At 46.1% G+C, this 27512-nt stretch overlaps 1 protein-coding gene and 1 non-coding gene across 3 annotated transcripts in view; both read right to left on the reverse strand.

The window, feature by feature from the left end:
- Positions 1-27512, reverse strand: part of LOC126165243 (protein-tyrosine sulfotransferase-like) — a 1037382-nt gene that overhangs the window by 31435 nt on the left and 978435 nt on the right. For both annotated transcript variants that reach the window (XM_049920304.1, XM_049920303.1), the window contains exon 9: positions 813-1066. In XM_049920304.1, the coding sequence (XP_049776261.1) occupies positions 813-1066 (254 nt within the window). The remainder of the gene's footprint in view (positions 1-812; positions 1067-27512) is intronic.
- Positions 26849-26923, reverse strand: Trnas-cga (transfer RNA serine (anticodon CGA)). The gene has a single exon. It is a non-coding gene; the product is annotated as a tRNA-Ser (tRNA).

Raw genomic sequence — 27512 nt, forward strand, 5'->3', positions numbered from 1 at the left:
AGACTGTAACCATGACTTTAGCGGCTGAGGGTATGGCTTTAAACTTTTTCTTGGTAGGGGAGTGGGTGTGGCGCCACTCCATTGATTGCCGTTTTGTTTCAGGTTCGAAGTGATGAACCCATGTTTCATCGCCTGTAACAATCTTTGACAAGAAATTGTCACCCTCAGCCACATGACGAGCAAGCAATTCCGCACAGATGGTTCTCCTTTGCTCTTTATGGTGTTCGGTTAGACAACGAGGGACCCAGCGGGAACAAACCTTTGAATATCCCAACTGGTGAACAATTGTGACAGCACTACCAACAGAGATGTCAAGTTGAGCACTGAGTTGTTTGATGGTTATCCGTCGATCATCTCGAACGAGTGTGTGTTCGCACGCTCCGCCATTGCAGGAGTCACAGCTGTGCACGGCCGGCCCGCACGCGGGAGATCAGACAGTCTCGGTTGACCTTGCGGCGATGATGACACACGCTTTGCCCAACGACTCACCGTGCTTTTGTCCACTGCCAGATCACCGTAGACATTCTGCAAGCGCCTACGAATATCTGAGATGCCCTGGTTTTCCGCCAAAAGAAACTCGATCACTGCCCGTTGTTTGCAACGCACATCCGTTACAGACGCCATTTTAACAGCTCCGTACAGCGGTGCCACCTGTCGGAAGTCAATGAAACTATACGAGACGAAGCGGGAATGTTTGAAAATATTCCACAAGAAATTTCCGGTTTTTTCAACCAAAATTGGCCGAGAAAAAAAAAGTGTTGCATTACTTATTGAACTGCCCTCGTAGCTCGGCGCAGCCGCGTGGTACTCACTTGGAGAGGGAGACGCCGCCCGGCTTGTTGATGAGCTCCTCGTGGTGCAGCACGGACTCGTTCCAGGGCACGTCGAGGAACTTGAGCACGCGCGCCATCCACTGGCGCGGGTGCAGCACCAGCTGCTCGTACGGCACCATGAGGCAGCGCGACGGCCCCACCTCGCGGCACTGGCCGTGCATCACGTGCACCGCCGAGTTCCACTTGCCCAGGCACTGCCGGTAGCTCGTCAGGTCGAAGCCCGTTATCGTCACCTGCGGCAAGCGTCAGTCGACAAAATCATCATCGAAGCGAATTTCCCACTCATCGACAACAGGCAACAAAGTGCAGCTGTTGACAACAGCCTCTTCACCCGAAGTACAGGGTGGAGCAAATAAAAGTGGCCCGGACGAGTGGGTGCGATTGGACGTGGATTTATGGCAGCATTAATGGAGAAGGAAAATATGTACGGTTACTTCCAACAGGATAGAGCAACTGCCCATACACCTGGCCGCACCCTGGAGCACATTTACGCAATTATTATTATTATTATTATTATCATTATTGGTTGGTTAGTTGGTTCGGGGAAGGAGACCAGACAGCGAGGTCATCGGTCTCATCGGATTAGGGAAGGATGAGGAAGGAAGTCGGCCGTGCCCTTTGAAAGGAACCATCCCGGCATTTGCCTGGAGCGATTTAGGAAAATCACGGTAAACCTAAATCAGGATGGCCGGACGCGGGATTGAACCGTCGTTCTCCCGAATGCGAGTCCAGTGTCTAACCACTGCGCCACCTCGCTCGGTTTATCATTATCATTATTATTATTATTATTATTATTATTATTATTATTATTATTATCATCGTATGTATCAATTACAGTAATACACATTTAGAAAAACAAAGAAATATACAGGGTGTCCCAGCTATCTTTCAAAAAAATGGTTCAAATGGCTCTGAGCACTATGGGACTCAACTGCTGTGGTCATTAGTCCCCTAGAACTTAGAACTAGTTAAACCTAACTAACCTAAGGACATCACACACATCCATGCCCGAGGCAGGATTCGAACCTGCGACCGTAGCGGTCTCGCGGTTCCAGGCTGCAGCGCCAGAACCGCGCGGCCACTTCGGCCGGCCCCCAGCTATCTTGTCCACCCAAAATATCTCTGGAACAATAACAGCTACTGGAAAACGACTTTCACCGGTATCAATGTATGGCTGGGGCCCATGAATGTACATATTTGGAAACATTCTAAAACGAAAGCATATGTGTTTTTAACACTTACTTACGTTTTTTTTTTTAAATGGACCTCCTATATTTTTTCCTTCAGCAATCCATAGCATGACAAAGCACATACACAATGGCGTTGATTGCATAGCAATATTCCCATTACATCCCGAGATATTAAGACGCGAAGTTGACGCTTGAAACACCCGACACGCGCTGCTAGCGCACGTCCGAGGCTCAGGCGTGAACCCCATGCTGCCCGTAATCGCTATGTGATTGACATGTGTAATCACACCTCCATACTTATCAAGAGGTCCGAAACGAATAATACGGTCTGCTGCGATTACGGGCAGCATGGGGTTCACGCCTGAGCCTCAGGACGTGCGCTAGCAGCGCATGTCGGGGTGTTTCAAGCGTCAACTTCGCGTCTTAATATCTCGGGATGTAATGGGAATCTTGCGATGCAATCAACGCCATTGTGTATGTGCTTTGTCATGCTATGGATTGCTGAAGAAAAAATATAGGAGGTCCATTTAAAAAAACATAAATTTGTGTTAAAAAACACATATGCTTTCGTTTTAGAATGTTTCCAAATATGTACATTCATGGGCCCCAGCCCTAAATTGATACCGGTGAAAGTAGTTTTCCAATAGCTGGTATTGTTCCAGAGATATTTTGGGTGGACAAGATAGCTGGGACACCCTGTATGTAAAAATGAACATGTGAAATTATATACACTACACAAGTTACAAAACGGCTCAGACTACACTCGTATGTTGATGGACTCGATCCAGCGGAGTGCCTCGTGGAATGCGTGATGGAGCTTCTCAACGCCACCAGGGAAGTGTCTGATTTGACATTCATTCATGTTGTGTACATAGTTCCGCGTAGTCAGCGCGTACACAACTTTCCCACTAGAGCGCGCCCCGCTAAGCACAACAGCGCAGGCGCAGCGCTAGTCCGTCTCTGCACTACGAGATGGCGCTGTCTTAGAGACAGACCAAATTCTGCTTCCGCCGATCCGCGTATTAATATGTAACGCAGCCAATGAGATTGCTGCTAACGTAGAACCTTTTCTCCTCACGGATCACACTCGCACAGTGATACCTGAACGCTCGAGGTATTATAATGTGTGTACAGACCTCCGATTAGTCAGTCTGCATTTATCTGCATCTGTCTGTACCAGTCTACATTAGTCTGTACCAGTCTATACTCAATTTTCAGTCTGCGCCTAATAAGATTATCATATTCCTGTACATAGCCATGAAGATAAATGTATAGACACTTTGTCAAGTATCAGAGATATGTGAGAATAAGATTAACGTACGAAGACCAAAGGAACTTCAAATTGTCAATTGTAAACAGCATCCAGAATCAAGTTAAGTAATTTCTATGCTTTTTATTATTTTAATAAATGTGTGTGAAAATTAATGAAGTTCTGATTAAAGTTGGTCACCGTCAATCTGCTACTCTAAGCGTGCAAGTGGCATTTCTATCGTCTGACCTAACGGCAGAAGATAAACACGCCACGATAAGACCACGAGACATATTGCTGACACTTGCCTACTTCGTTAGAGCGACAAGTCAAATAACCTGATGGTGTGTGTACCGAAGGTCTTACAGTACGCACACCACAATTCACAATGTGGCTCATTGTTTTGGTGTCACCAGAGTCACACACATTGTCACTTGAAAAGCCCCACTTGCGCATGTTGTATTTGCACCTACCCTCTTCAATCCTATATCTGTTTAACTGCACCCATACCTCCCTTAGTTGGTGGAAGCCTGGAACTGGAACATTTGGATTGTCTGAGAGTTCGTGGTTTCGGGTTCTTGTAGCTTGCCACCCACGTTTCCACTCTGCGTCCTGGTCGAATTATGTGGATAGCATTTGTGCTCCCATTTCATATGCTGGTCTTCTAGATTTGAGGCGTTTCCTGGCCGGTGATAGCAAATCGTCATGAAGAGGGATCGAGTTGTTTTCAGAACCTTGCTGACCTTGTAAAGAGCAGCCTTTCGACGGAGGTCTGGTGGACAGATGTTTGAAAGCACTGGTAGCCAGCAAGCAGGTGTAGACCGGACTGTACCACTAATTACTCTCATAACTGAGTTCTGTTGGACGTCTACTTTCGCTACGTGGGCGCTTCGGAGCCAAACTGGTGCACAGTATTCTGCTGCAGAGTATACCAGTGCAAGGGATGCTCCTCGGAGGACTGATGTGGTTGCTCCCCATGTACTGCCTGCCAGCTTTCTCACAAGGTTCACTCGTGTTTGTATCTTCTTGGCCAAGATGGAAAGGTGTTTTTTGTATGTTAAAGTTCTGTCCAGGGTGTTGTTGTTGTTGTGGTCTTCAGTCCTGAGACTGGTTTGATGCAGCTCTCCATGCTACTCTATCCTGTGCAAGCTTCTTCATCTCCCAGTACCTACTGCAACCTACATTTTTCTGAATCTGCTTACTGTATTCATCTCTTGGTCTTCTGGTCAAGTTCTGCCACAAACTTCTCTTCTCCCCAATCCTATTCAATGCTTCCTCATTAGTTATGTGAGCTACCCATCTAATCTTCAGCATTCTTCTGTAGCACCACATTTCTTTGCTGATGAAAGGCGATTAGAGAGGTGGAACAGGCTTACCTCGGTTTTAGAAACATTTGGTCTCAGACGCCATTTACTCAATCTTCACGCTTGACTGACTTGTTAGCACAGATCAGTCTGGTCGGCCCTCTAGCTACCCATCCAGACCGCCTGTTGATATGTCCTTTACATTGTTGTCCCTTTTAGTTGAGCGCCCTAAAACCACAAAAAAAACCACCTGATCTGCCAGTGTGCGGTTACTTTGTGTGGGGAGTCCTCAAGACTACGATATATCGCAACAACCCTCAAAGTCTTCAAGAACTGCAGCAGAACATTTAAGGAGAGTCAACAGCGCTTCCAGCAGTCAAGCTCCACCTTCAGGAACTCGCTGACCAGGGCCTAAACGTGCCAAGAGATGAATGGTGGTCACCTTCAACATCTCCTCTACTGTTAGTACTGTATTTTCTTTCCTCCTATGTGCTCCTTTGTACCCAGGAACTCTGTTCTCTGAGACACTTTTATTTGCCCCACCCTGCAGTACATGGCATTTTCTCACCACACCCGCTGAATACAAACATTTACACTCCTGGAAATTGAAATAAGAACACCGTGAATTCATTGTCCCAGGAAGGGGAAACTTTATTGACACATTCCTGGGGTCAGATACATCACATGATCACACTGACAGAACCACAGGCACATAGACACAGGCAACAGAGCATGCACAATGTCGGCACTAGTACAGTGTATATCCACCTTTCGCAGCAATGCAGGCTGCTATTCTCCCATGGAGACGATCGTAGAGATGCTGGATGTAGTCCTGTGGAACGGCTTGCCATGCCATTTCCACCTGGCGCCTCAGTTGGACCAGCGTTCGTGCTGGACGTGCAGACCGCGTGAGACGACGCTTCATCCAGTCCCAAACATGCTCAAAGGGGGACAGATCAGGAGATCTTGCTGGCCAGGGTAGTTGACTTACACCTTCTAGAGCACGTTGGGTGGCACGGGATACATGCGGACGTGCATTGTCCTGTTGGAACAGCAAGTTCCCTTGCCGGTCTAGGAATGGTAGAACGATGGGTTCGATGACGGTTTGGATGTACCGTGCACTATTCAGTGTCCCCTCGACGATCACCAGTGGTGTACGGCCAGTGTAGGAGATCGCTCCCCACACCATGATGCCGGGTGTTGGCCCTGTGTGCCTCGGTCGTATGCAGTCTTGATTGTGGCGCTCACCTGCACGGCGGCAAACACGCATACGACCATCATTGGCACCAAGGCAGAAGCGACTCTCATCGCTGAAGACGACACGTCTCCATTCGTCCCTCCATTCACGCCTGTCGCGACACCACTGGAGGCGGGCTGCACGATGTTGGGGCGTGAGCGGAAGACGGCCTAACGGTGTGCGGGACCGTAGCCCAGCTTCATGGAGACGGTTGCGAATGGTCCTCGCCGATACCCCAGGAGCAACAGTGTCCCTAATTTGGTGAGAAGTGGCGGTGCGGTCCCCTACGGCACTGCGTAGGATCCTACGGTCTTGGCGTGCATCCGTGCGTCGCTGCGGTCCGGTCCCAGGTCGACGGGCACGTGCACCTTTCCGCCGACCACTGGCGACACCATCGATGTACTGTGAAGACCTCACGCCCCACGTGTTGAGCAATTCGGCGGTACGTCCACCCGGCCTCCCGCATGCCCACTATACGCCCTCGCTCAAAGTCCGTCAACTGCACATACGGTTAACGTCCACGCTGTCGCGGCATGCTACCAGTGTTAAAGCCTGCGATGGAGCTCCGTATGCCACGGCAAACAAGCTGACACTGACGGCGGCGGTGCACAAATGCTGCGCAGCTAGCGCCATTCGACGGTCAACACCGCGGTTCCTGGTGTGTCCGCTGTGCCGTGCGTGTGATCATTGCTTGTACAGCCCTCTCGCAGTGTCCGGAGCAAGTATGGTGGGTCTGACACACCGGTGTCAATGTGTTCTTTTTTCCATTTCCAGGAGTGTATAAAACACAATGTAAAACGCACAAGACACTCAGTCTTTTACTACATCGGTCTTCGGAAGAATGGATGTTGAAAGTTAAGTGCACTGATAAGATTAAAAATGAGACTGCCCTCCTCTGAATTTACATCAGCACGCCACAGGATATCTGACAGTGAGTGGTGGGGGATACTTCTGCTACCACTAACGGTTAGATTCGAAAGGCTTTCTTTCGCAGCCAGACATCAAAAGGATTCTTCGCTAAGAAGAATGGCCGTCGTCCGACCTACCAACAGCTGTGGATATCGTTCATACAACTAGTGAGATCTACATCTACATCCATACTCCGCAAGCCACCTGACGGTGTGTGGCGGAGGCGGAGAGATGTGGAGAAGAATCCTGAAAACTACCCAGCGAGATACGGTGGCTTCTCTCATGCAGATAAATGTCTTTAAGTATCGCTGTAATGTACTGGAAAAAAATAAATGTTCCCGTTAAGTGTGTACCTGATGGGAAATGAGGTTATCCCATGTGATCACGGCAAAGTATTTCAAACTTAAGTGTCCCTTCAGTTTCAATTGAACATCTGAATGTTCAGATCACCCTCACTCATAGAATATTTTTGTCCATGTACCGTTCAAAATGGTTCAAATGGCTCTGAGTACTATGGGACTTAACATCTGAGGTCATCAGTCCCCTAGAACTTAGAGCAAATTAAACGTAACTAACCTAAGGACATCACACACATCCATGCCCGACGCAGGATTCGAACCTGCGGCCGTAGCGACTGAAGCACCCTAGAACCGCTCGGCCACTGCAGCCGGCTCCATGTACCGTAAATAAACAAAATCTCTGAAGGTAGTAATTAGTACTTCTTTAACCTATATTTAGAATAACTTAAACAACTAATCTGTAAATTAGTTTTCAAACAAAAAAAATTAGAAGTACAATGCAATCTTCTTTTACCTCATAATGCAGCGGGACGCCCGTAAATGACGACAATGCCGGAGATGTATTGTACCCGTTTAAATGAGGTTCTAATTCAGTAACAATCACACCTGGTAGCACATGTCTTCTTTGTAACTGTAATAATTTTATTATTTTTGAAGTCTGACAGTACTTTGCCTGTTCCATATATCTTCATACTAGGCGGAATAGTTTTGTCACAGTTTGTTCTCCGAAGGGTATCAGTAATTCTACGGGAATGTCATTTACTCCAGGGGCCTTCTGTCGACGTAACTGTTGAGTACTCTGCCACGTTTTTCTCGCAGTATCGTACCTCATCTTCATCAAAGGCCCCGTCCCTTCTCGTAATACCGGCTCCTAATTCGCTCCCTTTCTGTAGGCTTTCTACACATTCCTTGCACATTTCGGCCTTTGCTTCTCTCGTTACAGTAACGAGTTCCTATATGAGCTTTTGATATTCATATAGGTGCTTCTCTTTCCTCCAAAGGTGTTTTTAATATTCCTGTAGGTGGTGCCTATCATTGTCTCATCACGCGAGTTGCTACCCAGTTTAGCCACTTTTGTTTCCCTACTTTGTACTTCCTGCCACCTCATTTTTAGACGTCTGTATTTTCCTTTTCATGCTTCATTTGCTGTATTTCTATATTTTATTCTTCTGTCAAGTAAATGCAATAACTCGAGTGCAATCCGAGGATTTCTACAATCCCTCTCTTGTCGCCATCAATTTTCCACCTCTCAAAACTACCAGAGTCGGAGTCCACATCAGCTCCTAAAAATGTTTTGCAACTGAAAAATCTGGTTTAGAAATCTCTGTCTTACCATTATTTAATCTATGTGCAACTTTCCGCTGTGCCCATAATTTTTAATCCTAGTGTGTTTTTTAAAGAAATTTGTTTATTAATCATTTAGCCAAATATGTGGGTTATTAAAAATATGATATACAGTATCATACAGCATAGGCAATGGAAATTGCATTAATACCAGTTAAACTACATGATACACGTTGCACATTCACATACTGAACACAATCCATGTATCAACTTCTCACGCTAAATCCGTGTCTGACTTTTAACTAGATATCCGCTTCTTGCAGAAACAGAGCAATACTGATGCATATCCAGTATATAGCTCTGGCAATACCGGCCTTAGATTAGTTAGGTTTAAGTAGTTCTAAGTTCTAGGGGACTGATGACCATAGATGTTAAGTCCCACAGTGCTCAGAGCCATTTGAACCAACACCGGCCATGACCTTCCTCTTCTGTGCAGATGCACACATATTACCCGAACTCTTACGGGGCTTGGTAAGAATGTCTTCCACGAGTAATGAGTGTGTTGGGTAGGGACACTACGAATGTAGTTTGTGGACATACAAGGTGAGAATGTGGGTCTCGCGGGAGGCGTGCGCGAGATAGTCCCTGCAGTCTCACTATCCTATGTGCCCTCGGTGGCTCAGATGGATACAGCGCCTGCCGTGTAATCAGGAGATCCCGTGTTCGAGTCCCGGTTGGGGCACACATTTTGACCTGTCCCCGTTGATATATATATCAACGTCCGTCAGCAGCTGAAGGTATCAATAAATAATTCTAACTTAACACTGACGCAGTCCGTTGTGGACAGCTGCCAAAACATGTCCGTCACAGGCGTAGGTTTGGGAATTCCTGCTCTGATCAATGCCGTGAGAAACTAGCGGCGTTGTCTGTCGTAATACGAACACGATAGTATCACATGGTTGAGGTCTCCAGTTTTAGTCGGCTATACTGTGTACTCATTTGGACTGCTGTGAGATCCGATATTCCTGCGACGATTCTTGAAGGGTTTGTTTGCCGCGCGGAATTAGCCGAGTCGCCGGCACGGTAGCTCAGCGTGTTCGGTCAGAGGGTTAGCAGCCCTCTGTAATAAAAAAAACTGAGTAAATGGATCAACAACTAACTTAAACTGGTGTCTTACGACGTCCGCCCCGAGCAGATGGAACTACAAAAGCGAACAAAATGAGATTAAAAAAACAAAAAAAAGCTGTCTAAGGCGCTGCAGTCATGGACTGTGCGGGTGGTCCCGGCGGAGGTTCGAGTCCTCCCTCGGGCATGGGTGTGTGTGTTTGTCCTTAGGTTAAAAATGGTTCAAATGGCTCTGAGCACTATGGGACTTAACTGATGTGGTCATCAGTCCCCTAGAACTTAGAACTACTTAAACCTAACTAACCTTAGGACATCACACACATCCCTGCCCGAGGCAGTATTCGAACCTGTGACCGTAGCGGTCACACGGCTCCAGACTGCAGCGCCTAGAACCGCACGGCCACTCCGGCCGGCTCCTTAGGTTAAATAGTGTTTAAGCTTAGGGACTGATGACCTTGGCAGTTAAGTCCCATAAGATTTCACATACATTTGAACATATTTTTTAAGGGTTTGTTTCTTTACATCAAAAACAAAATCTATACGTGGCAGGCAAGTGTAGTAAGGCTGGCCACCAATCACACTTATTTTTACTAGGTGCTCCATCAACTTCCTAAATGAAGTAATGTCTTTCACACTAGTAGATCAACTTATTACATCGAGCACATGGCGGGTAGTGTTCGAGTCCCACTGGTACGTTTCTTGATCTTGCAGTGCATCCCTCGACTCCATGACAATAAGGATGACATCGAACTGGCTGCATATCGAAGAGCCTCCTTAATTGCTAAAGGGTAAAGACAGTGAAGATGCTGGTATAGCCCACAATAGTGGATCCGCGCTGAAGTAAGCTAGGCTAGTGTCCTCTCTTGTTTTGGAGCCGTCACTAAATATTTTGACCGATGATGGCTACGTTGATGCAGTCAGAGGGGAGACGCCAGTAGTGAATGATTGATCTCACCTCTGGGCTGGTAGAAAATTTTGGGCCAATATTCAGTACTTTTATTCCTAGCTAAATGCAGGAGGAAGAGAGTCTTCCAGAGCAAGGGGTACCACTTATCTTTGTTGTGTGAAGCTTTAAACTAGTAGAGATGCACTCCATCGGATTCTGTCGACGGTACCCATTGTCCTCAATGAAGCAGTTACGATTATGAAGGAGAGGATGAACTGTTTGCGCTGCTCTCCTAGCTATGAATTTCTGAGCCAAGAAAGTCCTTCGTAACCGATGGGACATCTCCGTTGCCTCCACAAAAAGAGCATACACAGCCGTAGAAATCATTGCGTCAAGACAGATTTGTATGGCGTTTTTTTTGTTTTTTTTTTGTTTTTTGTTTTGGGGCGCAAAACTGCTATGGTCATTAGCACCCGGTCTGTGACTTAGGAAACGGGAAAAAACGAAAATGGAAACGAGCAGCAATTGGAACGAAACTCAAAAAATTGGAGAAACTAAAAGCAGAAGTAAAGCTTAAAAATCCACTAAAGGGGTTGGTTGTCCCCAAAAAGAGCTTCAAATGACTGACGTCATCTCACTGTCACTAATAAACTCGAGAACGCGATTGGCCGAGCGCGTGTCATCTGCTAAAATGGACGATATATCAGGCGACAGCTGTAGACGGGCGCGTAACAGAGTAAAATAGGGGCACTCAATTAAAAGGTGTCTTACCGTCCACAGCTGAGAGCAGTGGGGACAGAGTGGGGGAGGATCGCCGCTTAAAAGATGTCGATGGCTAAAAAGACAGTGCCCTATCCGGAGTCTAGTTAAAATTACCTCCTCCCGACGACGCGTTCGGGAGGAAAATGTCCAAGCACAGGGAAGAGCTTTCACGTCCCGCAATTCATTATGGGGAAGTGTCGACCAATGTGCGTGCCATAAAAGAACAACAGTGAACAGTGAACTTACGCTTGTGAGCTGACATAGTGGAAGATGAGGAAACCATTGCGGAAGAATCCCCCATGATTACCGGCGTCTCCGATGGCGCGCTCCTCCCTTGTGGGGGCCCTCTCTGAGGGCACTTCCGCCTTAGGTGATTGTTCACACCTCAGGTCACACCTCCCGACAAACGGACAGAGGGACCAATCGGCACTTTCGGAAGGTATCAGCTCAGGTAATCACCCCTCCCTGAGCCTGGCCGTTACCAGGGGGTACGTACGTGTCCTACCTGTCTACCCGGGGCGGGGAATTACGCGTTACCCCGTCACCGGCTATGCACGAAAATGCGTGGGTCGGCCTTCAGACACACACAGGGAGGAAGAAAGAGAAAGGGAAAAACAAAGAAAGGGAAAGGAAAGAAGAAAGGTCTCAAACGCCGCAGCGGAGAAAAGGGTAAAGAGAAGAGATAAGGAAAAGAGAAGGACAAAGGAAGGATAAAATACAAGCAGAGAAGGCAAAGAATGTGTTACATTTACGAGCGTCTGTCTCCTGACGTAGGCACAAACCATACTCCCAGAGGGGGAGAAGGGGAAGGAAAGAGCCAGAGGTGAGGGGTGGCGGGGCGAAGATGGGGGATAGGGAAGGATTCGGAAAAGGAAGGTATGCAGCCCGGAAAGGAAGGAGGGCCACATTAGCTCGGGGTCCCGTGCTCGCTACGCACGTATCCACAAAAGAGTTGTGGACATCCTGGGGGAGGGGGTATGGCATGGTATTGCTGACAAGGGAACCTCCCCATCGCACCCCCCTCAGATTTAGTTATAAGTTGGCACAGTGGATAGGCCTTGAAAAACTGAACACAGATCAATCGAGAAAACAGGAAGAAGTTGTGTGGAACTATGAAAAAATAAGCAAAACGGACGGACAGCATAACTTTGCGAAAATAAAGAAAGAAAACTTTTCACTCGAGGGAGGACTTAAACCAAGGACCTCTCGTTCCGCAGCTGCTCACGCTAACCACGGGACCACGGCGCTCCTGAGCTCAAATTGTCCTTGATGTTGCCTATCTTGCACATGGACTACTCAGTTTGTATATTCTGCTTATTTTTTCACAGTTCCACACAACTTCTTCCCGTTTTCTCGATTGATCTGTGTTCAGTTTTTCAAGGCCTATCCACTGTGCCAACTTATAACTAAATCTGAGGGGGGGGGGGGGGGTTCGATGGGGAGGTTCCCTTGTGAGTATCAATCCTGCTTATTAGAGATGTCAAGGCATTTCCATATAACGTACATCCACAATCCAATACAAAACGAATCATGCCTCGGTCAGTAGTGATGAGGAATGTAACATCAACTCCCCAACAAACGTCGGATACTGCTTTATGTTGTTAAGTGATCGACCGACCGTGGAAATCAAATATTCCGCCACGCGGAGTGGCCGCGCGGTTCGGGGCGTCATGCACTGATTGCGCGGCCCTTCCCGCCGGAGGTTCGAATCCTCCCTCGGACATGGGAGTGTGAGTTGTTCTTAGCATTAGTTACTTTAGGTAATGTGTAAGTCTAGGGACCGATGACCTCAGCAGTTTGGTCCCATAGGAATACACACGCGTTTGAACATTCAAATATTCCACATGACGTGCCCACGTCAGTTTGCTGTGGGTACAGAGTCCAAGCTTTCGACTGAGCTCCTGGTTGAAATGGTAACAGGCCCTAATCGTATCTCGGGCGCTGTTAACGTCCGAGTCTTCCGTGTCCATCATCGGCGTACGTTAGGAGCTTTACTGAAGGATCAAACATTGTCCCACGTTCTGCAGAATACACTGCATAAAATGGTTCAAGTGGCTCTAAGCACTATGGGACTTAACATCAGAGGTCATCAGTCCCCTAGACTTAGAACGAATTAAACCTAACTAACCTAAGGACATCTCACACATGCATGCCCGAGGGTGGATTCGAGCCTGCGACCGTAGCAGCAGCGCGGTTCCGGACTGAAGCGCCTAGAACCGCTCGGCCACAGAGACCGGCACTGCATAAAACAGCAGGAGTTACGATGTAGCCTTGTGGCCGTCCTATGTAGACCACACATGGTCCATCGAAGTATTGTCCAGCTGCCTGACACAAATCACAAGTCGCCGCAAAAGAGTGTAAATGTTTCGGGATATGAGACGTGGAACACCGACGGACTGAAGCTTCTGTATCAGAACGTTCCCGTTCACAGATTCATATGCACTGGAAACATCGAAAAACAGTGCCCTCAAATAGCCATTAGGAGCATAACTACGTTTTATGCCCGTAGCTAACAGTGTGCTCCCTGCCGCCGTTGGATAAGCAGCTGCAGCAGCAAGTCGTATACTCCTAGCTCACTCATTTGTTACATAGTTTAATTCTTAATTTCTTTGCGTGTTTTTGGTACTTGCATTGTTTAATTCATAAATTTCGGGCGTATTATAGTATTTGAGAGTTGTAGCATCGCGTTTTAGTACCTGAATAGTGTAAATTCGCGTAGTCGTCTGTCATCTGTTTTTGTTTTGAACGGCCAGTGTCGGTTGGTCAGTCAGTGTGCTCCCTACCGCCGTTGGATAAGCAGCTGCAGCAGCAAGTCGTATACTCCTAGCTCACTCATTTGTTACATAGTTTAATTCTTAATTTCTTTGCGTGTTTTTGGTACTTGCATTGTTTGATTCATAAATTTCGGGCGTATTATAGTATTTTAGAGTTGTAGCATCGCGTTTTAGTACCTGAATAGTGTAAATTCGCGTAGTCGTCTGTCATCTGTTTTTGTTTTGAACGGCCAGTGTCGGTTGGTCAGTCAGTGTGCTCCCTGCCGCCGTTGGATAAGCAGCTGCAGCAGCAAGTCGTATACTCCTAGCTCACTCATTTGTTACATAGTTTAATTCTTAATTTCTTTGCGTGTTTTTGGTACTTGCATTGTTTAATTCATAAATTTCGGGCGTATTATAGTATTTGAGAGTTGTAGCATCGCGTTTTAGTACTCGAATAGTGTTAAATCGCGTAGTCTTCTTCCGCCGCCGAGCAGTGTGTCAGCAGTGCACAAGTGGCAGCATTACTGCATTTACTAGGCATGTTAAATCGCGTAGTCTTCTTCCGCCGCCGAGCAGTGTGTCAGCAGTGCACAAGTGGCAGCATTACTGCATTTACTAGGCAATCTTGTATTTTAATAACCGTTTCAATTTTGTGTCGTTTTGTTGCGCTCTCCGTAGATTAGTTCAGACGTTCTTTGCACAACAGTTTTTAGCATGGATAGGGACTGCAACTGCTGTGTTCGGATGCAGGCTGAGTTGGCATCCCTTCGCTCCCAGCTTCAGGCAGTGTTGGCTTCGGTCACACAGCTTGAGGCTGTTGCCAATGGGCATCACTGTGGGGGTCCGGATGGGGGTTTGTCGGGGACGGCCAGCTCGTCCCACGCATCCCCCGATCGGACTACGACTGTGGTTGCCCGGGATACTGCCCGCATTGAGGCTGATCCCTCACTTGTGGTAGAGTGGGAGGTCGTCTCAAGGTGTGGCAGGGGGCGAAAGACATTCCGGAGGGCTGAACGGAAGGCCTCTCCAGTTTGTCTGACAAACCGGTTTCAGGCTCTGTCTCAGCCTGACATGGCTGCTTGTCCTGTTCCAGAGGTTGCCCCTCAGTCTGCAAGATCCGGGCAGTCGCAGAGGGTGGGCTTACTGGTAGTTGGGAGCTCCAACGTCAGGCGCGTAATGGGGCCCCTTAAGGATATGGCAGCAAGGGAGGGGAAGAAAACCAAAGTGCACTCCGTGTGCATACCGGGGGGAGTCATTCCAGATGTGGAAAGGGTCCTTCCGGATGCCATGAAGGGTACAGGGTGCACCCATCTGCAGGTGGTCGCTCATGTCGGCACCAATGATGTGTGTCGCTATGGATCGGAGGAAATCCTCTCTGGCTTCCGGCGGCTATCTGATTTGGTGAAGACTGCCAGTCTCGCTAGCGGTATTAAAGCAGAGCTCACCATCTGCAGCATCGTCGACAGGACTGACTGCGGACCTTTGGTACAGAGCCGAGTGGAGGGTCTGAATCAGAGGCTGAGACGGTTCTGCGACCGTGTGGGCTGCAGATTCCTCGACTTGCGCCATAGGGTGGTGGGGTTTCGGGTTCCGCTGGATAGGTCAGCAGTCCACTACACGCAACAAGCGGCTACACGGGTAGCAGGGGTTGTGTGGCGTGGGCTGGGCGGTTTTTTAGGTTAGATGGCCTCGGGCAAGTGCAGAAAGGGCAACAGCCTCAACGGGTGCGGGGCAAAGTCAGGACATGCGGGGACCAAGCAGCAATCGGTATTGTAATTGTAAACTGTCGAAGCTGCGTTGGTAAAGTACCGGAACTTCAAGCGCTGATAGAAAGCACCGAAGCTGAAATCGTTATAGGTACAGAAAGCTGGCTGAAGCCAGAGATAAATTCTGCCGAAATTTTTAGAAAGGCACAGACGGTGTTTAGAAAGGATAGATTGCATGCAACCGGTGGTGGAGTGTTCGTCGCTGTTAGTAGTAGTTTATCCTGTAGTGAAGTAGAAGTGGATAGTTCCTGTGAATTATTATGGGTGGAGGTTACACTCAACAACCAAGCTAGGTTAATAATTGGCTCCTTTTACCGACCCCCCGACTCAGTAGCATTAGTGGCAGAACAACTGAGAGAAAATTTGGAATACATTTCACATAAATTTTCTCAGCATGTTATGGTCTTAGGTGGAGATTTCAATTTACCAGATATAGACTGGGACACTCAGATGTTTAGGACGGGTGGTAGGGACAGAGCATCGAGTGACATTATACTGAGTGCACTATCCGAAAATTACCTCGAGCAATTAAACAGAGAACCGACTCGTGGAGATAACATCTTGGACCTACTGATAACAAACAGACCCGAAGTTTTCGACTCTGTAAGTGCAGAACAGGGAATCAGTGATCATAAGGCCGTTGCAGCATCCCTGAATATGGAAGTTAATAGGAATATAAAAAAAGGGAGGAAGGTTTATCTGTTTAGCAAGAGTAATAGAAGGCAGATTTCAGACTACCTAACAGATCAAAACGAAAATTTCTGTTTCGACACTGACAATGTTGAGTGTTTATGGAAAAAGTTCAAGGCAATCGTAAAATGCGTTTTAGACAGGTACGTGCCGAGTAAAACTGTGAGGGACGGGAAAAACCCACCGTGGTACAACAACAAAATTAGGAAACTACTGCGAAAGCAAAGAGAGCTTCACTCCAAGTTTAAACGCAGCCAAAACCTCTCAGACAAACAGAAGCTAAACGATGTCAAAGTTAGCGTAAGGAGGGCTATGCGTGAAGCGTTCAGTGAATTCGAAAGTAAAATACTAGGTACCGACTTGACAGAAAATCCTAGGAAGTTCTGGTCTTACGTTAAATCAGTAAGTGGCTCGAAACATCATGTCCAGACACTCCGGGATGATGATGGCATTGAAACAGAGGATGACAAGCGTAAAGCTGAAATACTAAACACCTTTTTCCAAAGCTGTTTCACAGAAGAAGACCGCACTGCAGTTCCTTCTCTAAATCCTCGCACCAACGAAAAAATGGCAGACATCGAAATAAGCGTCCAAGGAATAGAAAAGCAACTGGAATCACTCAACAGAGGGAAGTCCACTGGACCTGACGGGATACCAATTCGATTCTACACAGAGTACGCGAAAGAACTTGCCCCCCTTCTAACAGCCGTGTACCGCAAGTCTCTAGAGGAACAGAAGGTTCCAAATGATTGGAAAAGAGCACAGGTAGTCCCAGTCTTCCAGAAGGGTCGTCGAGCAGATGCGCAAAACTATAGACCTATATCTCTGACGTCGATCTGTTGTAGAATTTTAGAACATGTGTTTTGCTCGAGTATCATGTCGTTTTTGGAAACTCAGAATCTACTATGTAGGAATCAACATGGATTCCGGAAACAGCGATCGTGTGAAACCCAACTCGCTTTATTTGTTCATGAGACCCAGAAAATATTAGATACAGGCTCCCAGGTAGATGCTATTTTTCTTGACTTCCGGAAGGCGTTCGATACAGTTCCGCACTGACGCCTGATACACAAAGTAAGAGCCTACGGAATATCAGACCAGCTGTGTGGCTGGATTGAAGAGTTTTTAGCAAACAGAACACAGCATGTTGTTATCAACGGAGAGACGTCTACAGACGTTAAAGTAACCTCTGGCGTGCCACAGGGGAGTGTTATGGGACCATTGCTTTTCACAATATACGAGGGCCGTTCAGAAAGTAACCTCCGGTTGATTTAAAAAAATACACGAAGTTAAATAAAAATATTTTAATATATACATCTTACAACTACATCTTTGCACTATTTTTCTACATAGTCTCCATAGCGATTGAGGCACTTATCGTATCTCTTCACAAGCTTTGAAATTCCTTCTGCATAAAAATCACCCGCTTGTGCCTGGAGCCAGCCTGTGACCGCATCTTTGAGCTCTTCGTCGTCATCAAACCGCTGTGACCCGAGCCATTTCTTCAAATGCATGAAGAGGTGATAATCACTTGGCGCCAGGTCTGGGCTGTAAGGTGGATGGTTGATAACGTCCCACTTGAAGGACTCAAGAAGGGCCGTTGTTCTGCGAGCAGAGTGAGGACGGGCGTTATCGTGCAAAAAAACGATACCGGAAGTCAGCATACCACTGCGTTTGTTCTGTATAGCCCGTCGTAACTTTTTTATTGTTTCACAGTACACGTCTTGATTAATGGTCGTACCACGTTCCATGAATTCAACCAACAACATCCCTTTGGCATCCCAAAACACCGTTGCCATCAGTTTTCTGGCAGAAAAATCTTGCGAGGCTTTTCTTGGTTTGGTAGGCGAATTTGAATGTGCCCACATCTTTGATTGTTCTTTTGTCTCAGGGTTCACGTACTTAATCCAGGTTTCGTCACCGGTCACGATTCTGTTTAACAATGGTTCTCCTTCGTCCTCATAACGTGACAGAAAGTCTAATGCAGAGGCCATTCTTTGAGTTTTGTGGTGGTCGGTAAGAATTTTGGGCACCCATCGTGCACAGAACTTACGGTAACCCAATCTTGCTGTCACTATCTCGTACAAGAGAGTCTTAGAAATCTGTGGAAAACCAGTAGACAACTCCGACATTGAGAAACATCGATTTTCACGAACTTTTGCATCAACTGTCTGAACGAGTTCGTCAGTCACCAATGATGGTCTACCACTCCTCTCTTCATCATGAACGTTTTCTCGTCCACTTTTAAATAAACGTACCCATTCACGGACAACTCCTTCACTCATAACTCTTGGTCCGTACACGGCACAAAGCTCACGATGAATAGCTGCTGCAGAATATCCTTTGGCTGTAAAGAACCTTATGACAGCACGCACTTCACATTTGGCGGGGTTTTCTATTGCAGCACACATTTCAAACTGCCACAAAAACTAAACTAGCGCAGGTACGACGTTCACTCGACCACGGCTTGATGCCGACTGACCTGTTGAGTGCGTGAACGCACAGATGGCGTCGCTACTCCCCCCACAACCCGCACTGTGACCGATCGGAGGTTACTTTCTGAACCGCCCTCGTATATAAATGACCTAGTAGATAGTGTCGGAAGTTCCATGCGGCTTTTCGCGGATGATGCTGTAGTATACAGAGAAGTTGCAGCATTAGAAAATTGTAGCGAAATGCAGGAAGATCTGCAGCGGATAGGCACTTGGTGCAGGGAGTGGCAACTGACCCTTAACATAGACAAATGTAATGTATTGCGAATACATAGAAAGAAGGATCCTTTTTTTGTATGATTATATGATAGCGGAACAAACACTGGTAGCAGTTACTTCTGTAAAATATCTGGGAGTATGCGTGCGGAACGATTTGAAGTGGTATGATCATATAAAATTAATTGATGGTAAGGCGGGTACCAGGTTGAGATTCATTGGGAGAGCCCTTAGAACATGTAGTCCATCAACAAAGGAGGTGGCTTACAAAACACTCGTTCGACCTATACTTGAGTATTGCTCATCAGTGTGGGATCCGTACCAGATCGGGTTGACGGAGGAGATAGAGAAGATCCAAAGAAGAGCGGCGCGTTTCGTCACAGGGTTATTTGGTAACCGTGATAGCGTTACGGAGATGTTTAACAAACTCAAGTGGCAGACTCTGCAAGAGAGGCGCTCTGCATCGCGGTGTAGCGTGCTCGCCAGGTTTCGAGAGGGTGCGTTTCTGGATGAGGTATCGAATATATTGCTTCCCCCTACTTATACCTCCCGAGGAGATCACGAATGTAAAATTAGAGAGATTAGAGCGCGCACAGAGGCTTTCAGACAGTCGTTCTTCCCGCGAACCATACGCGACTGGAACAGGAAAGGGAGGTAATGACAGTGGCACGTAAAGTGCCCTCCGCCAAACACCGTTGGGTGGCTTGCGGAGTATAAATGTAGATGTAAATGTAGATGTAGATGTAGACCTAGGCTGCCTAGGGCGCCTTTTCCTTTTCGAAACCCGTATTGAGATACTGGCAGAAGGGGTTTCCTCTCAAACCGCCATTCCAGTCTGCCTTGCAAGATCTTTCTAACATTTTAAGCACGCAAGAGGACACGTTGGGATGGTATGGTTCGTCTTTTCCAGGCAGTGGCAGCGCTAGACGAAAACTGGACGTTGGCGAGAAATCAGCATTGTGAGGCCTCTTTCATTTTCCAGTCAGGAAGAACATCTTAAATTAAATGAGCTGAATTATACAGTACATTAATAACAATTATACACAAATTTTGTTAGTATACAATACAAGTATTTTTGCAATAATAAAGATTAAAACAAACACAAATTAAAGTAAACGAACTTTTCAGTTTTTCACCTCAGTGAACTTTTAAGGATTACGTCATAGTTAATACCAGCCGCTATTTCCGTTTCAACTGATAGTACTCACAACGTAAACGGTCTTTCTTGGTTCGTAGATCTTAATCAATTTTAACTTGGACAAATTTCTCTTAGCCTCTTGCCACAATCGAATTCCAATCCGCCATCAAAATTAAATTTTCGATCTGAATAACTTCTTCTGTTTCACATAAATTATTTCAACATCTTCATCTGCGGAACTAGTAGGCATACAAACTTGTACTATTGTGGTGAGTGTTGTCCTAGTGCCTATCTTGGTTACAATATTGCAACAGTCCCCAATAAACGCCTTTACCAACAGGTTACAACCTTAAACCGGTTTTTGTAGCAGTTACCCTCACTGCTACCCTCATAATATTTCACAGAATATACGTGGACATGAAAATACCGCGATACGGATCTTAAAAGATGATCAGTTATTTTTATCAGTCACCACTTATTTCCTCTCCGGTGATGTTTGTTGAAATGAAAAAGTCTAGTGCACTGTGTTTAGGAGTCAACGATAAACTGTAGGTGCCCTGTAACTGGCTGGGTAAGAAAGTTCAAAGGTCGGAGGAAGGAAAGGGCATTCTACATCGAACAGGACCATGCCTACACATGATACAATCAGAGGTATCCGAGCTCTTAGATCTAATGCGAAATTGACCATTTGATGCGAGAGAGGAACTACAAGGTAAATGCAGTAGTGTATTCCTCTCTGAATAAATGTAGCTACAAAAAATCGTCATAAAGGAATGAGAAATTTAATCGGTACGCGAACTGCACCTGGGTAATTCGTGAGGGGTTGTCAGGTTGCTTTATTGTACTACGACGAAGAATTTGTAATCTACGGAGTGGGGCACGTCTCCTTCCTTCCCTGAGCTCCACAGTGGAATCTCCAGTTAAGCTAATTTCGGACGAAAAGTTTGTGGTACTTCAATATACACCGCTCGGATATGGAAACTCGGTCACATCTGCGCTAGAGCAAAGAGACGCAGCGGTAAGCAAGTTCCATAATTTTCAGATTTTACTGCTTAATTACATATTCCGAATGGAAATAACAGAGGGCACTAACTCTAGCTCAGGAAACTCCATTAACTGAGTCGCAAACTCACAGCGACAGGCGCTATAGTTAGCGAACGAGACATTGCCCTGGAGTAGTTTCACGGTGCCCCCTATCCTCTGCTAATGATTTCATCTCTACGTAACTTTTACAACGAATGTCCGCAATAATTTTTTTTTTTTTTTTTTTTTTTTTTTTTTTTGCGTATTCTGGTCATGATGTACCTTTACTACTTTTAGTCTCTACTGTTCCGTCCAGAGCCACGTAACTGTTGATTATGGGAGGAGAAATGGTTATCCGGACGTGGCGATATTCACGCCGGTCGCTCTGGCGAGATGAGGCGGCCATGAGCCGCCAAAGAACTCATGGCTGTTTACTCCGGCGAGACGACCCTGTGGCGTGCAAGTCAGTGTAGCCACATTTTAAATAGGTGCATGTTATTTTGCGAGAAGCAGGCAGAAGCGAATTTAGGTGGGGATCTGTCTGTATTTTATCTCGTGATGAGACGAATGCAGTCAAGCTTTCAAAATTTCGTTGTAAGTCTGGACTCTGGCCTAAGCTTTTAGGCTGCAGATATTAGTACGCCGCAGAGTGGCTGGCTTATCCTCTTTTAATCCAGCGATCAGCCAGCCTCAGATATATCTTGCTTCTTTTATTTCTTTCGACAGCTTTTCCCTTTTTACGGTGCGTTAGATCAGAGAACATGATTTCGTTGTTTTGTGCGTGAGTGCGCTTGTGCAAGTTTTCAGAACTTTCTTCGCGTTTATACTCGCAGTTCTAATTTTTGTAATTTTAGGATCTCCCTTCCAACTGGTCTAATTACATTCTGTTTGTGGAGTTAAACAACTAGGGATAGCGGTTATCGCTGAAACAACAGATTTTGTGTTACATCGTTTTGTTTTCATCTCCAGTTTAGCCTGACTATTAAAAAAACCGCTAAAAAATCACAGGTTTCTGGAATAACCGGTTTTCAGATCTTTATTGCTTCCATTTTCAGTAATAAACTAGACATCGTTCAAACATTAAAAAATTCTATAACTATCCCAGACTTTTGAATAAAATATTTAAAGTTACGTAGAATTAAATTATCAAATAAAACAAGTAAATTTTTAAAAAAAATGAAAATCCGTATACCGATGGCTGCCTTTCTCGAAAAGTAATGAGGGTTTGATAATGAGGGTTTGAATAATGCCGGCCGCGGTGGTCTAGCGGTTCTAGGCGCGCAGTCCGGAACCGCGCGACTACTACGGTCGCAGGTTCGTTTCCTGCCTCGGGCATGGATGTGTGTGATGTCCTTAGGTTAGTTAGGTTTAAGTAGTTCTAAGTTCTAGGAGACTGATGACCACAGTAGTTAAGTCCCATAGTGCTCAGAGCCATTTGAACCATTTTTGTTTGAATAATAAAAAAGATTCACCAATACCTCTCCCTGACCTAATTTTTTAAATCTCTTCTCGAAAATCATGTCATCGAGGATCATACCAGTATTTGTCCATTTCGAATAATCAGTGCAGCAGGGTGAAAACTGAGAGTGGAGAACTCTATTCTTCGTGTTAAGTTGTCCGTTTCCAAGGGCTACAGGCAGATGAAGGCATATTGTGTAGACACAGGCAGCATACCAGCTTTTTGCTATTTTATTTTAAACTATGAATGAACTTATGAAATTCATGGTGAAAACCTTCAGCTCTCTCTCTCTCTCTCTCTCTCTCTCTCTCTCTCACACACACATCATGCCCCCCTCACACACACACACACACACACACACACACACACACACACAAACACAAAAAAAAACGGCCACAGCAAATCCTGCGGAATATGTCAAAAACTGCGTGTCCACTGATTAACCATGGTAAACATCCAATGATTAACACTGGTAAACAAATTAAGAAACTACGATCGTTCTTTGAGAGTTCACTTCCGCAAAATTTTTTCTTTTGTATTTGTCGTTAGTTATTGACCAGCACATTCACTATTCGAAAACACCTTTTCCGCAGAGTGCTGCTTCCTGCACGAGTTTTCTTTCTTCCTTCCTTCCTTCCTTCCTTCCTTCTAATAGGTCAGCAGTCTTCTGCAAAGTCTGAAGTGGTTTGCCACACCCGAAAACGTCTGTTATTTCTTGTATATGGTCATATTGTTATCTTTGTCATTATCTAGAAATTGTGCATTGTCCAGGTCCCTCTCCCGTCTTAACAAATGTTCTATAATCCTGTCCTTTCTTCTACTCAGTCATCTCCTCTTATCCATTGCCTCCTTAGTTCTTATAATTACAGTAATTTTTCATCATCCTTTTGTACCACCTAAAGTCAAATGCTTCGATTGTCTTGTGTTCCGGTTTTCCCGCAATCAAGCATTCAGTCGTATATTCATCTTGATGTTGAAGTTCTTGTGTCCGTATTTGCTTACAAATTGATTTTTTTTTTGTTTTTTTGATGCTGTAGTCCAAATGTACATTCCCAGAAATTTCTTTTTCAACAGAAGACTTATATTTGATACTAGTATACGTTTTAGATAGGAACCCTCTGTCCACCTGTGTCAGTACTCTCTTCTTTTTTTTTAATTTCGTTTAATTTGTGATCGCCAAATTTTGATGTTAATCTTCCCGCCAGCCTCATTTCTACTCCTCCTCATTACTTTCTTTGGTTTTTCGTTTATTCTCAGTTCACATATTGCATACAGAAAACGTCGTTAATTCTTTCTCACTTTCACTGCTGATAGCAATGTTATCTGGGAATCTTATTATTGATGCCCTCTGAGTCTAAATTTTAATCCCATTTCTCAACAACCATTCCACTTTATTCATTGCTTCTTGTATATTAGTTTTAACGGTAGAGCAGACAGACTGTAAGCGTTTTCGCGCTCGCGCTTCGATCGGTCTGCAAGGCGGAGTCCACTTCCATGCAGCGGAGGCGACGACGAACAGCACCCGTCATCAGCACGCCGCCTTGCGCAGTCGGCTGATGTGGGGGAGGGGGGCCAAACAGCGAGGTCATCGCTTCCACCGGATTAGGCAAGCATGGGAAAGGAAGTCGGCCGCGTCCTTTCAAAGGAACCATACCAGCATTTGCCTGAAGCGGTTTAGGGAAGTCACGGAAAAACCTAAATCAAGATGGCCGGATGCAGGTTTGAAACGTCGTCCTCCCGAATGCGACTACAGTGTGCTAACAGCTACGCCATCTCGCCCGGTACCTTGCGCCGTGCTCTCGGTAATATGTTGTGCTTTATCCGTCTGCCTATACCTTACGCGTATTCTTCGGACAGGGAGGAAGGTTATTCAAATATTAGCTGCCCCATCGAAGTAACAGATGAAGAAGACGAACACCTGTCTGGAGCCAAGCGAGATGCCGCAGTGGACGCGTATTCAGGAGCAGTGCTGAACAAAACCACGCCCGGCCACCTATATTTACATTTTCCGTGGTTTCCCTTAAATCCAATAAGAAGTATCCCAGTATGACTCATTTGGAAAGGAGACACTCAATTTTCTTTCCCATCCTTCCTGATCTAATGACCTCGTGCATTGGACGGGAGCATTCTTGTTCCTTCTCTCAACGCTAAGCTTTACCCCCTTCTATCGTCTTCATATAATCAACAACTTTATTGGGCAGCAGGAGTCTGTGTTGCCCCTGTCGGATCCGTGCAAAGGGAAACCCTGAGGTCGGCATCGTTCACAGCTTATGACCACCACGCTACGCAATGTGTGTCGAGCAGAGGACACGTGGCGTTGCTGCCGTAATCCGATTCTGTGTCTCTGTCTCATCTTCCACGACTCCCTATTGAAAAAAAAAACACGCGGCACTGCACAATCCACTGGGTCTTTATCGAGACAATAATGCGAGATACGTAATGAAAAGGAAGAACAAACACCAAAATGCGCAAGCTCCATCCTCAGGTAGTGTACAAGGCGAACAACTCCTTTTTAGAGTCCGTCTGCTTTAGTTTCGACCTTCATTAGCCTATCTGGTTCGCTACGTGAAAGCATTGCCTAGAATAAGAGTGTGGCTAGAAAATTCCTTCAGAGATTGTAAAACATATATAACGAGGATACTTCATTCGTGGACAGCAAGTTCTTTGCAGGCAGTTGAGATGTTATGGACATACCGTCAAAGATTTCACACTTCCTGACTTATAATGCGAAAATATTACACCGTACAGTACGTGGAAGTATTCAGATGAATAAGAGTCATTATAAAAATTACAAACGATCTACTGTAAGGTAATGCAGCATGCAGTGAACATTGTACAAATTCCTACATCAGCCGAGGATGGTGCTCCGTGAGGCATTGTAGTGACTTAAAAAATTTCTTCTTCAATAGCATACAAAAACTACCAGTAGGACCTACAGATAACACAGGTATATTTTCAAATATGCGATAGTCCCACGTTGCCTTCAGAAACCGAATTAGGTTTCAATCTTGACCTCACTCATCTCATTTTTCTCACTGCCAGCATGTGATCATATCGTTCCTGTTGCAATACTCATTAAAAACTCGATGCTTTACGATCTCGAGATATTCGATCAACACAGTCCATATTACTTCGTCCCATCCGCCTTCATACCATGTAGGTGTATGTTTACTAAAACTTTTACGCCGCAAGAAATACTGCAATGTATAAGGGGGCGATCAAAAAGTTTTCGTTCGAAGACCGTTTATTCCAAAGTCGGTGTGCCAATCAGACAAAATCATGGTGTTGAAGATAACCGTTTGGTAAAACAAAGATTCCTGCTGTGTGAAGAAGTCTGTCAGTGTCTGCTGTACTTCCACGTCCGACAGGACTCTTCGACCTTTGACGCCGATTATAAGGGACCGGAGACCTGATAACCGGAAGGGCAGAGCTCAGAACCATAGGGCGGCTGCTCAAGTGTCTCCCACTGGAGTTGGCGAGACTTCTGGTTGGCTCCTCAGATCGACTGGCGTCTTACGTCAAATAGCGGCCAGCACGGAATTTCGTGCGCCACACTACAACAGTGGTTTTCGATCACAAGCTGCTCATACACATTCTCCAATCAGGTTGGTTACTAACACTTGAAAAAAATAAAGCTCCTGAGAAGTCCTGGTACGGGGAGGAACATGATGTCATAAGAAGCTCCTGAGAAACTCCCTGGCAAGATTAAAACTGTGTGCCGGACCGTTGAACTCGGGACCTTTGCCTTTCGCGGGCAAGTGCTCTACCATCTGAGATACCCAAGCACGACTCACGCCCCGTCCTCACAGCATCACTTCTGCCAGTACTTCGTCTCCTACCTTCCAAACTTTACACAAGCTCTCCTGCGAACCTTGCAGAACTAGCAGTCCTGAAAGAAAAGATATTGCGGAGACATGGCTTAGCCACAGCCTGCGGGATGTTTCCAGAATGAGATTTTCACTAAAAATGGCTCTGAGCACTATGGGACTTAACATCTGTGGTCATCAGTCCCCTAGAACTTAGAACTACTTAAACCTAACTAACCTAAGGACATCACACAACACCCAGTCATCACGAGGCAGAGAAAATCCCTGACCCCGCCGGGAATCGAACCAGGGAACCCGGGCGCGGGAAGCGAGAACGCTACCGCACGACCACGAGCAGCGAACAGATTTTCACTCTGCAGCGGAGTGTGCGCTGGTATGAAACTTCCTGGTAGATTAAAACTGTGTGCCGGACCGAGACTCGAACTCGGGACCTTTGCCTTTCGCGGGCAAGTGCTCTACCAACTGAGCTACCCGAGCACGACTCACACCCCGTCCTCACAGCTTTACTTCCGCCATATCTCATTCAAGCTCCTGAGAAGTTAACAGTGCGAGGGAAGATGGGCGGTGGGGGGGGGGTTCGGAGTTTATCACACGGGGCTCTGAGCACTATGGGACTTAACATCTATGGTCATCAGTCCCCTAGAACTTAGAACTACTTAAACCTAACTAACCTAAGGACGGCACACAACACCCAGCCATCACGAGGCAGAGAAAATCCCTAACCCCGCCGGGAATCGAACCCGGGAACCCGGGCGTGGGAAGCGAGAACGCTACCGCACGACCACGAGATGCGGGCATTTATCACACATAACGTCTTCTCTTTCCACTCCGCTGTAGTTCAATAGCAGCTTTTAAACATCGATAATTTATCTCGTGGAATGTGCTCTGTCTCTTCCATTATTATATTAAAAACACGGAATACCCTGAGATTCTACAAAATTTCTGAAATTCCCTGAGATTTCACTGACTTTTCCAGGTAAACTACAATTCCCGGCGAATTCCAGGTTTTCAAGTAGACCCGCCACTGCCGACAGATGTATAGAGGTGTTCGTCCTTCGGCTGCCAAG

Source organism: Schistocerca cancellata, chromosome 1 (genome assembly GCF_023864275.1).
Source record: "Schistocerca cancellata isolate TAMUIC-IGC-003103 chromosome 1, iqSchCanc2.1, whole genome shotgun sequence".
In the NCBI taxonomy this organism is placed as follows: domain Eukaryota; kingdom Metazoa; phylum Arthropoda; class Insecta; order Orthoptera; family Acrididae; genus Schistocerca; species Schistocerca cancellata.